General features: G+C 39.7%; 1 protein-coding gene across 1 annotated transcript; it reads left to right on the forward strand.

Annotated features, from left to right (window-relative positions):
- Positions 1–6,800: 6,800 nt before the first annotated feature.
- On the forward strand, positions 6,801–12,686 carry LOC134820736 (C-X-C chemokine receptor type 2-like). Its single transcript, XM_063831318.1, has 4 exons — positions 6,801–6,919; positions 7,343–7,406; positions 11,899–12,062; positions 12,553–12,686. The coding sequence occupies exons 1-4, from the start codon at positions 6,814–6,816 to the stop codon at positions 12,660–12,662; spliced, it is 444 nt and encodes a 147-aa protein (XP_063687388.1). The 5' UTR covers positions 6,801–6,813; the 3' UTR covers positions 12,663–12,686.
- Positions 12,687–15,126: the final 2,440 nt, after the last annotated feature.

Here is a 15,126-nt window from a genome sequence, read left to right on the forward strand (position 1 = left end):
CAAATTGCCATTTTTTGGCTTCCTCGAATTTCTTACTTAAGTTACTTAACTTTGCACCGCATTGTGCCTGTAGGATATACGGTTTTAAAATTTTGTATCCTTACTATCTCATTTACCATTTACGTCTTAAGTTATCTCTCTCTCGGTTACGGTCAACGGTTTCTGGCCTCCCACGGTAATACTAATAGGGAAGCTTTCTCACCGTGCCCACAGCGTGCAAGTTATTTGAACGTTGGTTTCTATCCCGGATTAATTAATCTACAGTTAGCATCACCCCACAGCGTGCAAGCTATTTGAACGTTGGTTTCTATCCCGGATTAATTTATCTCCAGTTAGCATCACCCCACAGCGTGCAAGCTATTTGAACGTTGGTTTCTATCCCGGATTAATTAGTCTCCAGTTAGCATCACCCCACAGCGTGCAAGCTATTTGAACGTTGGTTTCTATCCCGGATTAATTAGTCTCCAGTTAGCATCACCCCACAGCGTGCAAGCTATTTGAACGTTGGTTTCTATCCCGGATTAATTAGTCTCCAGTTAGCATCACCCCACAGCGTGCAAGTTATTTGAACGTTGGTTTCTATCCCGGATTAATTAGTCTCCAGTTAGCATCACCCCACAGCGTGCAAGCTATTTGAACGTTGGTTTCTATCCCGGATTAATTTATCTTCAGTTAGCATCACCCCACAGCGTGCAAGCTATTTGAACGTTGGTTTCTATCCCGGATTAATAAATCTCCAGTTAGCATCACCCCACAGCGTGCAAGCTATTCCCACTTCATCACTTCTCATACCATAACCCATTTAATCTACCTTTTTTGGACTAGCGGCAAAGTTTAATACTTGCCACAGAGCGGGGTTGACGGGGGTGTGACGTTCAAATAACCGGCTATTCTCGCTCTTCTCGCTCTCTCTCGCTCTCTCTCGCTCTGGATGTCTAACTACAATAACCCCCACCAATAGTTCTACTTCGCCCGACAACGCTTGAACTTCTGAAAGCAATCTACCTTGTCACCCACGAGTTTAATCAACTTTTCTCGCAAAGTCACTTCCTGCGTCGCCACAACTTTTCGTCAAATAATAATGATAAATGTTCTGTTTAGGTCGATGGCAGGTGTTTTAAATTAAAACCATCTCAGGGTATTAAAATTTAATACCTTGAGATAGTTATAGTGTGCTGTTGTTGTTGTGTGCTAACGTGTTATATTATACGTTGTGTTTATTTCTGCCATGGCCAATAGCCATAGGTCATGAAGTGCTTTGATCTGAAATCAATATAATTACGGCTACGCATCCTCTACTTAATTCCAGAAAAGTGAAACATGTTAGAGCAAGATGTTCGCTCTTAGTTAAAAGGTTAAAGAAACGTTGTTGCTTATCCCAGCTGAACTCTAAACAGCCAAATATACATTAACAAGTATCAAGTTCGTTTATGATTATCTGTAAAACTATTAAACCAGACAATTTTAAACTGACGAGATGAACTTTGCTTCTAATTTAAACTGCACACGAAGAATTGCAACACAGTATTCATAGCACTCAACAGCTATCAGTGTATTCTTCACCAAACCCCACCTACCTATAAATTACTTTTTAAAATTACCAACAAATTGGACTATTAAACTCCGACGTCTTCCGTAGAACGGATAAAAGTTCTGTATATTATAAAGTAACAGCGCTGTTTTCATGAGCAATTTAAATCTTGATGCTGGAAGTATTTATGATTATATGCAACCTATTTACTGAGTCAACAGGTTGCTCTATAATGTCTGGATTATGATCGACACCAGCTGGCGAGAATGCTTCTCAGTTCACTTACTCCCCAATGGTGTAGCTGGATAATAATTACTAACTACTAACCATCCATATGCGAAAATGTGTCTCAGATTTAAACTCAGGGTATAATTGGGGTGCAGATAGGAGCATTTACGCATATATAATACTATTCCCTGCCCACTCAGTATGTAACCATGGTAACCACCGAGCCCACTCAGCCCAGTCTCGTCTGGGAACTGGATCTAATTCTATCTTTGGAAACTGGGTGCAGTAAGCGTGTCGCGTGAGTCCTGTTATACCGTCCAGCAAGTTAAACTTACTGTACGTTCCAATCATTTTGTAGTGAACGTTTGTGAACGTTAGTGAACGTTAGTCAATATTTTGATAATTTTTCCGATAGTTTTTAACTTTAGATGGATACAATGAGATAAAACCATGTTGTCGTTCACTACAACTAAGTAGTAACCGTGTCGTGTGAGTCCTGTAATACCGTCCAGCAAGTTGAACACCGGAGCGTAGGATCAGGCTGTTAATATATTACAAAGTTCATTTAATTTATAACTTGTTCAAACCTGCACTGAATCTCAAAATGTGACCCCTACATTTTGCGTTCGTTCTCCTGGTGAACGACTTATGGTAAGCATACTCATGAGTATTACTGATGAGGCGCAGCTTACTGAACACTAGGATGAGTTTGCTCACCCTAAGAGGGCAATGTTTTGTGGCCATTATAAAGGGGGATTGTACTCTTGGGAGTGGGAGGTTAGCTAATGCTTATATTGCTTATAGTTATACACTTGTCCACATTTGACATTACCCGAGGAGCGTAAAGCTTGCTTATCACTCGGCTATCCCCAGATCGGGGAAATTATGAGCATACTTTGAAATTACGAGCATACTTTTTGTTATTTATAGCCAGTATTATATAAATCTGTAGTACAATGTTGCATAATGTTATAATTTTGGTATTCATAGTGTTCGTTGTCCTGTTGTTGACAACTCAGAACTTTAACATTTGTCCGGTAGCCTCGTTATGTGAACGAGTCTGTTGAATTGTAATTACCGGGCATCTGGATTACTATAACACCGTGTTTTCTATGTGATCTCTAAATTATTCAGCTGATCGCGAGATATACATACTTATAGTGCGCTCCCATTTTGATTCTTAATGCATTATTGTTGCGATGATCCGATGAATCCATTCATACTCAATATAAAGTTCGACACTGTTGATAACAATACTATCAAAGCTATTATTATACACAAACCCAGAGTTCATTGACCACAACTCAACAATAACAATCGTCTACTTCATTCAATCGAAAACATTGCTTGGTCTTTGACCTTTGTCATGGATGTATAATGGCTCATTTGGATCGGTGATTGCGTATGTTGGACAGTTGACACAAATACAACCACTCACCTTCAAATAGAAATATGTCGGTCACACCACCACTCATCTACAGGTTCCACCCTTGATCTACAGGTTCCACCACATCATTAATTTAAATTCGATCCAATATTCTAATATTTCATTAATTACACCTGTGACTGGGCAGATTAAATCTACAACCGTTCCACTAGGTCGGTTTCAGTTGATGGTCTTATTGCACGAGCAAGCAATTTGGTCTGACCTGCCCTAGACATCAATAGTTGGAATTGTCGTTTTGTAGCAGCTTTGTAAACATTAACCACTTCTTTAATGCTAAATACCACTTCTTGGAATAATTTTAATAACAAACATTATGACGTTTAGTTATATAGTACAGTACTTTTAGTAAAATACTGTTCTATCTATAGATCTATTTAATTCTATCTTTAGAATAATATATGCTATCTTTAGAATAATAATATATGCTATCTACAGAATAAAAACGTTGAGCATAATATGGTTATGCCCATTTAATATTTGTCAATTTTCTAAGAAATCCTATAACTATAGTGTTGCGCCATCTGATATTACATTTCTAATCATAGGCCATAGCAAATGTTTTCTGTCCCAAAATACATTTAGAAATCTCCACACCTTTATTCTTGAGAAAGAACTGTTGGTAAAATAGTAATTTTTTGACTCAATTGTAACTAGGTAATTCGACCTGTCTCGGGTTGTCCCGTCACACAATTCAAAAAAGATCTAATTCAGATAATTGGGTTTGTTATAATGGTGCAATTTTGCGACTTGGTGACCGTCCAGCACAGTGTTTATTTAATGTACAGACTGTGATCTGTGAAACTCTGTACATAAAAACTTCTTACATTCCGTTCAGCAGTTTCCCATGATGTTCTGTGTTTGAGAAAAGGTGCTGTAACTGTATAGAGGCAGAGCAGCTGAGATGGGGTAAAATGCTTTATATTTTTGCAGTCTTTGGCGGAGCTAGTCGAGCGATGTTTGGGTTATTAACATTAGTTTACTTTAACTAATGATCTAATAAGTTCGTAAAGGGAGACACTCGTTCTTTCAGCATACCGTGTCGTATCACGTGTAGGGTTTATATCGTCTCTCTTTCTTCACTCGTTTCTTCAGCACACTTTTTCAGTCAAGGTATTTATTCCTTATATTTATTATTGTTTTTACTGTTTAATTTGCAGCACACTTAGATAATTAGACCCTCGCATTTTGTTATATCTTGAGGCATGGTTACTGGTTAGTCTTTTATATTTTTTAGCCATTCGTACCTTTAGCTACAGCGTGCTGCTAAAACAGATGTTGCAACCTTCATCTCTAGCAACAGACTGCGGTGGTTTGGACACGTGACAGGAATGCCTTAAGAACAGATGCCCAATAAATTACTCCAGTGGAAACCAGCACATGGAAAAAGATCCAGAGGTAGACCTCTAAAGTCTTGGCTCGACTGTGTTAAAGAGGACTACACGACCGCTACTGGATCAATCCCCAACATCGGAGACGTGATCATTTCAGCAGGAGATAGGAAAGAGTGGCGGACATTAGCTAGACTGAGACAACGTATACCAGATTGAGAAGACAGTTACAAGTACACGTGCTATTAACTCATGACTGCCTTTTCGGATTTGATGACCCTCCTGCTACTACCCTTGACCCTTAGCCACATAAACCACCTACACCAAAAGACTACCGGACCTATGTGGCAACTGGCAAGCCTGTTCCCGAAAAAAGGGAGCATTCTGTTCGTGGTTTCTCCGTTCTATTGAAATGTTGATTAGTTATAAAACTTAGGAATGGCCAAAAAGAATGACCAGATCCTTTGATCCGAAGACTAACCAGGGCCCAGATATTTTGAGAGCAGAAAATAAATATCTATTTTTAATGCTACCAATACGACACACTCATAATAACTTCCTGAACAGTCGTAACATTAATCTATTGTCGTACTTTATTTTACCTTACTATATTACTTTACCCTAAATTATAAGTTAGCGAAGGAATTTAAGGATTATTGACACATGCACGAAGATGTGTCGTTAAATAGTTATTAGTTGGTCATACATCCGGATCCCGACGGCCCTCTCGTGGGCCGTGGCACTGTCGTGGCACTGTCGTGGCACTGTCGTGACACTGTCGTGACACTGTCGTGGCACTGTCGTGGCAATCCAGATTCTAAAAGTGCCGCCATAGTTCCACGAGAGTGCCTGGACAGTGCCATCGGGATCCGGATGTATGACCTATTAGTTAATAAAGGATATCATGACCTATTTCTCTATATTACTATCTAAATAGCATCGTATAAAGTTAGAACTCATGACAGCCTGGTACCATCGCCTCCTGGAAAACAACAACTCTAATAAACTTATAGAAGTGAACTTTCTAACCAGGTCTTAGTTCTTACCAGGCTGGCTGATAATTCGTCAGAAAGAGAATTAATCCATTAAGTCGTGCACATGGTAGCCAAGTTATGGCAGGAGCTGGTGGGTGTTAAAATGAATGTCTCCTCCTGGATTGTTCTCAGTTAGCCCAACTCTGGCTTTTCACATTCCACTAGCCTACAGATTTTCTACTCTTTACTGATTACAGCAGCAGTATATGTTTTGTGACAATTAAGCGATTAGTCTATTTGCTGCAAATTACGTGCCAGCCAATTGCCTGAACCTTTTGACATTTTTGACCGTCTCCTGTCTTTTTTAAACAACTTTAAATTTGGTCCTGTCTCGCATCATTACCTGTTAACCATCACCGAGTCCAGGTCTCAGTTTTGTGCGAAGGACGGCTATATTTAGCCGTCAACTCCAATTTAAGCTCCTTTATCAATCCGATGTATCAATTAAGCACATTAGTGGCACTAACTACACGCTGCATAGTTTCTCTTGACGCTCTTAACAGTGCTCTTAACTTTTAAGTTATTACTATATCGATTCTAATATATCGATGGTTCTCTTTATCCTTCGTCGATGTATTAGAATCTGGCTACATTCGCAATAGAATAAAGCTTACAATCCATTTGCCTAAACGCCCACATCTAGACTCTAGATTCTAGAGGCCACCACTAATCACAAGCTGATCAAATTAAAACCCCTAATTATAATCAAACTTTTGATCGTTCCGTATCAAAGAAATCACACATAAACAGTCAGAGCAAGCCGTCTAATTTGTTAAAGTGCATATTTTAGTTTGTCAGGCTTTGATATTTAATAACATTCTCGCCGTTTTGATGTTTACATTTGGCATGTCCAGTTTCATAATGTGACAGCTTATGTTTGAGCCTAAAGAATCCCATGTCTGGATTGCAAGCTTTTTCTTGTTGTTCGTGTACGTGTCCAATAGAGTCTAGATATCATTTCATGCGCAAATTAAACAGACATTACTTTATATTTATACATTTGTTTTAGTTCTTAAACCTCTTGTTTTCTTGTTTTCTTGTTTTCTTGTTTTTGATTTCCCAACCTACAACTTATAGTTCTGTAAGATGTTTTGAAGCCCTATATTTATTAATACGAGAATAATTTTTTAATAGTTCACCCCTTGAAGTAACGTGATGTTGCCAGTAGTCTTTGTTAATACAATAATTATAATTTATTACAACTTAACTCTTTAAACTAACGTATGATATTGTCAGTAAGGTGAAATGACAGAAGATGTCGAGGTTGAAGTATTCCCGTACCTGGACAACACCACCCACCTGTACCTGGTGGTGGCAGTCATGTGCACCGCCGCTGTCATAGCAATAGCTGGTGAGTCTTTTACTTAAATTTAACTCAAATCTAACTTAAATTCAACTTTTTATTTAAAATTTTAGTTGTTCTGTTAAAGTTTTTTTAAGCTGCTTTGTACTGACAGTTTTACAATACATGTATTAACTATTATATAATATTTAGGCATGTTGAATATTCAATCAATACCTAAGGTCCGAGCTTTCAATGGCATTTTTAGAAAAAATTCCTTCTTTATTGCATAAAAGGCAATATATTCATTCTATTAATAAAGTATCGAGCTGATTGGCTACAGAGTCATTAGATTGAGTAAAGAAATATCAACACAACCCGCACCGTTGACAATAAAACGTGTGCGTGTGTGAGCCTCTTCAACACCGACTACAAACAAAAAGCCATCACCAACTGTTTAAGAAGTGCACCTGTAATGAGGCTATTTTGCAGGTAACCTATTAGTGATCATACTGTTCCTGAGGATGAAGAGAGTAGCTAGACTAACCCCTCACATGTAAGTGCTGACTATACTGACGTTATATGCTAAATATATATGCTGGATATTTAACATATTGACATTATTATGTGTTACTATTATATAGGGTATTCTCAAAAAGTAACACTGCTTTGTGAACACCTTGTAGCAGGGTTCTGCACTGTGAACTACACTACCCAAGCTGTAGACAGCAGCATGAATACAATTGTACTGTCCAAGTTGACTGTTTAGTACATCTGCAGAGGCTCACTTCAGTACTTTTTACAATCTCAAAGAAAGCTCATTAAACTCAATGGAATTGAAGCAGCTATTTCTGATCATCAAAGTTCAGCAATCCGTTACAAGCTGTCTAAGATCCCGAGTAACTTACATTATATTATTACGGGATCATTTAATCTTCGTCTACAGCAGGGTGTCATAATTATTGGCGCGCAGACAATTTTGCATAAAATTTTAGCTTACCCAAGCTTTTAGAAACGATCATTACTTGACTTCTGAGGGTCAGTTTCCTATGGAGTCTTGATCATTTGAGAGATAATCCTTCATACTACAGTTCAGTCTAAAAACAAAGTCCGAATTCGAAAGAAGTTAAATTTCGTCGATAATCACGACGAAAGAGAAAAATTTGGATTGTTGGACTTGAAGCCTTCGGCTGCAATAATTCTGACACCCTGCTGTAGCCGTTATAGCGCTGTGGTATTATTGAACACCCAGTTATTTATGATTAATCATATCACGACGCTCTACACAGGATATGTCCCCTTAACCGGCCTAAGAGCTAACACATGCAGGTGCAATTAAATGGATCAGTGGTCAGTACAGTTAGGACATTTATCAATTATAGCTATTATAGCTATGATTATAGCAATTTATCATTATTAGTTATTGTGACCATTGAAGTAAACACCACAAAATTCCAACATGTGCAACATTTCTTGCTCCGTTAACCGTTAAGATATCAGCCCAATGAAAATATGTCAATATGTCATAATATGTGACAATAAGTGACAATATGTGACAATATGTGACAACAAGTCACTTCTCTCAGTGCGGATGTCTTGGTTGCGCTTAACGTGTGACAATAAGAGAGTGAGAGGCTAGAGGTAGGTTGAGCTTCACTGAATCACAGCGTGTTATTGAGTATTGAGGACAAACCCCGTCAGTTATTACACTACGGGAGTTACTTTGAAAGTTTGAAGCACAGAGATGTTGTAGCTAGTTTCCTTGAAAATTTAGACATGATTTTATGACAAACCCCTTACTTTGAAGCGTGGAGAGCACGGAAATTTAGACAAGATTTTAAGATAAATACTTAGCTTTAAACTTGAAGGCATTGAGATGAATTTTGCACAAAAATTTTGACAAAATCATTTTATGACAAATTCTTAGTGCGCCTCAGGCAATTATAATATTAGTATTTGTGAGACATGTGACAGAGGTTGACAGTTGAAAAGGTCCTCACACTCACAGTCACTAGTCACTACTGATTACGTTAGAAGTTGGAGAGTATAGAAAACTACTTATCATTATTATTACTCATGTATTACTTATAGTTATACAGCTCTTATTAAATCATCTTTCATGTGTTTAGCCTGGAGTATATATACTATTAGCATAGTTCGGTCGTATGAAAAACGAACAAAGTCCTAAATCATAAATGGTCAGCGAAATTTCGCGAAAGATATGGAACTAAATTAAAAACATATTCTCGGTGAAAAAATTAAAAACACATTCTTGATGAACAAAATTAAAAGCATTCTCAACAAAACTAAGTAAGTAAGTACGTATCGCATGCCCGTTTCTTGCGCTGACAATTGTTCTACACTTAAGCAATCAGCGCAAAGTAGCGTGAACTAAACCAATAGTTTATGCACGTGACAATGAAATAACCGTCATAAGGGGCGACCTTGCACGACGTCAAATATTTGACAATTTGCTCCTTCATAAATTACACAATTTGTCTCGTGCTGCATTCTAAACCGACTACGTTGAACGTTGGACGTGTCGTCGGACGTGTCCTCCTCCTTGCTTAAACACATGCGCAATGCAGCACTGGTGGGAAGTGGTTAGGCTCAGCTGCTTATCCAGCAGTTTGATTGGTTGTGGGCAATCGCTGCTTGTAGGTGATTGGTCTGTGGTTTCCCGTCCTGTTAAATACATCTCGTGTAACAAACAACACCGCTACATTTAATGAGCACGCTCTGAAGCGTATACTTCGTTATATTATTTGAGTGGACTCTACTCTAGAGCACCTTGTTAGTGTCCTACTTGTTTGCTTGTTCTGCAGTCTTTAACAAAGAGATTGAGACAGAGATCTGCTCAACACATCTCCTGCCCTAACGTTTACCCAGCTTACAGGAAAGTTTATAAAAAAAAGAAGATTTTGATAAGCTGGAAGGTTGGTTGAAACTAAAGGCTGAGCCTGTCGAGCTATGGAACGAAACACAAGCTCGGGAAAAGCAGGCCGGCTCACCAAAATGTGAAGAGAGTGGTCTAGTTGGGGTGTGGCAGGTCATGTTGACACTGGGTGTCACTCCCAAGCTCACCATGGAGGAGGCCCAGAAGATGTCGTTTTATCGGAAGAAGGACGACACCTCACCTCTTCCACAATACCTCATGTCATGCTCTCGACATGGGATGACGCACTATGATATTCTCAAAGCTATGAAAACCCTCAGTAGCGACAGAATAGCAGGACGCTTTTTCGAGTTCTACCCACAAAGACGAGTAGATATACGGTACTGGTTAGCTGGCTGGGTGAAAAGGGGCGTGGTCCCTCTGGCCACACTCAACTATCAGAAGTCAGTCAGGAATGTGTCAGAAGAAGAAAGGAGTTGTTTACCCAAAGATTGGCACCATCACATGATATACGCTGTTAGCTACCACGGAATCCATCTATCTAACCCAATCTCCAAGATGAAAGCGGAACACTTTAAACAGCGCATAGAGAGCGAATCAGTGGTGCTGATACCACGAGATGAGGTGTTAGGCCGGTTACAACGTGGTCTTAACTACGATATACTGAAAAACTTCCCTGAGTGGAGACAAATGAATGTTCTGGGTCAAATTGAGGTTATTGAGAGGGAGGAGAAACGATTGCATAGCCTCAGGATTCCTTGTGGGATGAAACACATTGCAATTCCTTCATCCATGATCGGTGGAATCACATTATTCGCGTATAAGGACAGTGTAAACCATAAGGCTATAATGGCTAGCGAAGAAGTTTTTATCAAGATTTGACAATTTGATATAAACTAGTTTTTCATAGTGGAACTATTGAATCAAATAAAATCGCCTATGGACAGATTAATGGAAGGACGATTGAACTATTAAGGATAATAAAATGAGATGATGTACAGTTATATAGCAGTTTAACTAAGAGAAGCGAAGATGCAAGTCTTTTGTCTGTTAACATTTTGAGTGAAATATCGTTACTATGGTTACGAAAATTTTGAGTGAAATATCGTTACGACTGCCTGGTTTAAATGAATGAACCTGTAAGTAGAGGGAAGCTTGCCAATTAAATGTAATTGTACGGTATTTAAAGAATCTGGTATGGAATCGGATGATTAATAATTGTGCATCCCTTAACCTTTTAGCTTATATGTCTCTAATTTACTTATCTTTAAAAATGAAGTTTTTCGACTCCCTAGTCAAATATATTTTGGTCATATAGTGTTAGGTGACAATTGATTTAAAAAATTTAATTAAAAGAATAAAAATAAATTAAAAATGAGGGAAAAATTCTTTTTTCGCCTAAAAACTTAGAGCATCTTGAGACAATATTAAAGTCAAGTCATAACATTCATTTCAATTTCCAACATTATTCTAAAGTTATAAATTCTCACAACCCAACCAATACCCCCAGCTTCTCACAACCCAACCAATACCCCCAGATTCTCATAACCCAACCAATACCCCAGATTCTCACAACCCAACCAATACCCCCAAATTCTCACAACCCAACCAATACCCCCAGATTCTCACAACCCAACCAATACCCCAGATTCTCACAACCCAACCAATACCCCCAGCTTCTCACAACCCAACCAATACCCCCAGATTCTCACAACCCAACCAACACCCCCAGCTTCTCACAACCCAACCAACACCCCCAGATTCTCATAACCCAACCAATACCCCCAGATTCTCACAACCCAACCAATACCCCCAGATTCTCACAACCCAACCAATACCCCAGCTTCTCACAACCCAACCAATACCCCCAGATTCTCACAACCCAACCAATACCCCCAGATTCCTTACAACCCAACCAATACCCCCAGCTTCTCACAACCCAACCAATACCCCCAGATTCTCACAACCCAACCAATACCCCCAGATTCTCACAACCCAACCAATACCCCCAGATTCTCACAACCCAACCAATACCCCCAGATTCTCACAGCCCAACCAATACCCCCAGATTCTCACAACCCAACCAATACCCCCAGATTCTCACAACCCAACCAATACCCCCAGATTCTCACAACCCAACCAATACCCCCAGATTCCTTACGAACCTTGCGTTGTGTGACTTGATCCTAGGACTAAAGCTACCCTTCTTCTTCCTGATAACCCTCGCCAAGAGGGACCCTTGGATACTTGCCAATAATCACGTGTGTTCCGGGGTAGGGGTTACAGACTCCTTTGCGTTTAGGATCGTCGTAGCAGGTAAGAAATGAGAGTGTTTTCTTGGTGTTTTTGTATCTTTATTGCGTACGTTTGGTTGGTTTATCAAAATACCATGATATGACTTTGGCAAATTTTAATGTAATATGAGGTACAACAAACTACTAAGTATGTGTCAGTCGGCCACTATAAGATAATGATAGAGCCGAGCAGTGCATGTCAAGTAGCAAGTTATGATAATTTGAAGTATGCAACAATCATGCTAATTTACAATAGTTTATGTGATGATATTGACAATTATCATAAGTATCACAATCTATCATAATGATAATGATAATTCCTCGAAACATTTGACACGGAGTTGTGGAGTGAGCTATGTGCCTCGCCAGGCTAAAGTAGTGAATGTCCTTGCTGTACGGCAAGTTAAACAAGGAACTGAAACTACTAGGTTCCGTACAGGCTCAACTCTACACCCATGTCAATATTTTCATATGTAAGCCTCTTGATTATACAACAGTTATGTTCACTGCAGGAATGACAGCAGTAGCGATTGATAGATACCTGGCTGTGATACACGCGGTACGATACCCTAGCATAATGTCGGAGAAGAGGAGTTTCATTATCATTTTTGTGATATTATAGAAAACCGAGTTCTAGGTATTTAGTGTATGCTAGTCAAGCTCTAGTCACGAAGCACGAACGGCAGGGCGTACCGTATAGTAGAAAGGAAACGAGTAAATTAAAATGGATAATTAATTAAATGGAAAAGTAATACAAAGTGAACGTCAACAGATAAAACTTCTAAGTGTTCGCTCCAAACGATTGACGTGACTATAGATCACTCGACGTGTCTAATCACAAAAGATAGTGCTCAGTCAGACTGGCTATCGTCAATTCGAATCCCTTAAAATGATTAAGGGGCAACTAAGAAGTGAGCTCTCCACTTCCGGCTCTCCTGATATGCTCCCAAAACTTACGTCACGCCACAACGCGTGTCGGCCTAACGCAGCCAGCCTGCACTAGCGTCTAGACACTGTCTAGACGCTGAGCACTCCACTGACAGTCACCCTGTGGTCGCGAGAACCAACCACAGGCCTAGCTGTAAGTCAGGTGCACAAGCGCGGCCAACCACAATATGGCAGTAATGTCTGACAGCAGGTTTGCCAGTCAACCAAATACAGTCAACTCGTGTAAAATGAAATACAAACCAAAACTTTCTAAATACTAAACCAACTGTTAAACAGTTTAAACTATTACACGAAATGTCGCACTACCCGGAAATGTGTAACGGTCCCTTTATTACCAAACATTTTACAAATAAAGTGCTCCTAAATACTTTAAACGCAACCCTCCTAATATTACATATTCCGCCGTAAACAAAGTTAATTTATCCGAGAACCTAACAATACTACTTTACAACATCTCTACCCAAAATTTTTTCCGAATATTTAAAACCCTTTAAAAATTCGCCAACAGTCTTTACGCTGCACAACCTATTTAAATTTAACCCTACTCCCTAGCACGGCCCTGCGCGCCTTAAAATAAAAAGCCGAAAGAACCTTAAAACTAAACGCCTAACCCTGTTCCAAATCCAATATCATAATTTACAATACTCACCTATTCCCCGTCTTTCTCCCTTCCATTTAGATCTTTTTCCTTTAGATCTTCATTTCCATTCCATACGAATGAGTACAAGTAAAACACTTTAAATAAAAATAAATAAAAATAACGAAATGAATAAAATCAATATTTAAAAACAATGAGAAGACAACCAGAGACACAATCGTCCTTCAGTCCGAGCTACTGGGGGCTGCTGTAAGGCTCCGTGCTGGGGGAGGTGGGGCTGTGGAAGTATGGCGGGGGCGCCGGCTGAGTATCCATCCTGGTCGCCTGCTGGTCCGCTAAATATTCCAGCTCCACGGTCAGGTCTCTAATCCGTCTCTCCGCTCTCCTGAGGCGCTTCCTTAGATCATCTAGCTCCTTCAAATCGTCCGTGTAGGCACTACTTATTGCACTCACGGCTCTCATAAGGTCTTTTGAAGAAGACATGCTTGTAACTAGAAAAGTGATAGAAGGTTAGACAAGCGGATAAGGGAGGTAATAGAAGGTGAAAGGGGAATACAAAATCAAAACATAAATCTAAAAATATTATTCAAGTAACAAATTTGAAGTTAAACAATGAAACTCGTGAATCACAATAAATAAATACAATAAAATATCAAAACAGAAAGAAGGAATCCTCAGAAAGTCCTCTCCATGTTTCTGAGGTTCACCAGGCTGTCCAGTGCCCGTTGAAGTCGCGTGTTGGACGAATTCTCGCGAATCTCGCCCATCCTGCGGATTGCCGTGCTGAATCTCACCGCGACTGCTCGCCTGTTGGCGATCTTCGCCCACTGGTACTCTCGAGAGTTCTGGAAAACTGCCCTTCTTCTCCCACAGATGGTCGTGCTGCTGGACATCAACTTGTCACGTATCACCCTCATCTGTTTCAGTACCTCCTGTGCATCCTTATTCTTCAAAAAGTTCCCTACAGTCTCATCCACCAACTGCTTTACCCACTCATTGAGACTAGGGTATTGGAGGAGTAGGTTGATGGCTCCCTTCGTGGCAGGGAAGGTGGCTGTGTCCAAATGCTCCCAGTTCGGCATCTTGAGGGGGGTTTTGCCGCTTGATCGAATCTCCTTGCGTCGCTGAAGCTTCTCGATCCTCCTTGTGATGCGATCCAGTTTCCGCCTGAGTCTCGCCTTCTCCTCCTCTATCTTCTCCATCCTTATCTTCTGATCGTCCGTGAAATCCAAACCTTCAAACTCGGGGCTGCTCATGGTCTGGAGGGGGAAACTAGGATTAGTGGCTAAAAAAAAAAAAAACTAAAATAAAGCTAAGAAAACTTTTTATCTAAAAGTAGAAAACCAAACTGCTTACTAGTAAAATGTAAAAGGATCAACGTGAAAGGAGTTGAAATAACTAAAACTAAAAGAAATTATCGACATATCAAAATGGCAGCCCTGAACGGTTCGTGTTGCGAGGCACAATCCTAATATCCCTATCAGTACTGTTCTGAAAGATACACGTGTTAAGCCTAAGTAAGGTACTAATATCACCGCTA

The sequence above is a fragment of the Bolinopsis microptera genome, chromosome 9 (assembly GCF_026151205.1).
Source record: "Bolinopsis microptera isolate Bmic1 chromosome 9, MBARI_Bmic_1.0, whole genome shotgun sequence".
NCBI lineage: Eukaryota > Metazoa > Ctenophora > Tentaculata > Lobata > Bolinopsidae > Bolinopsis > Bolinopsis microptera.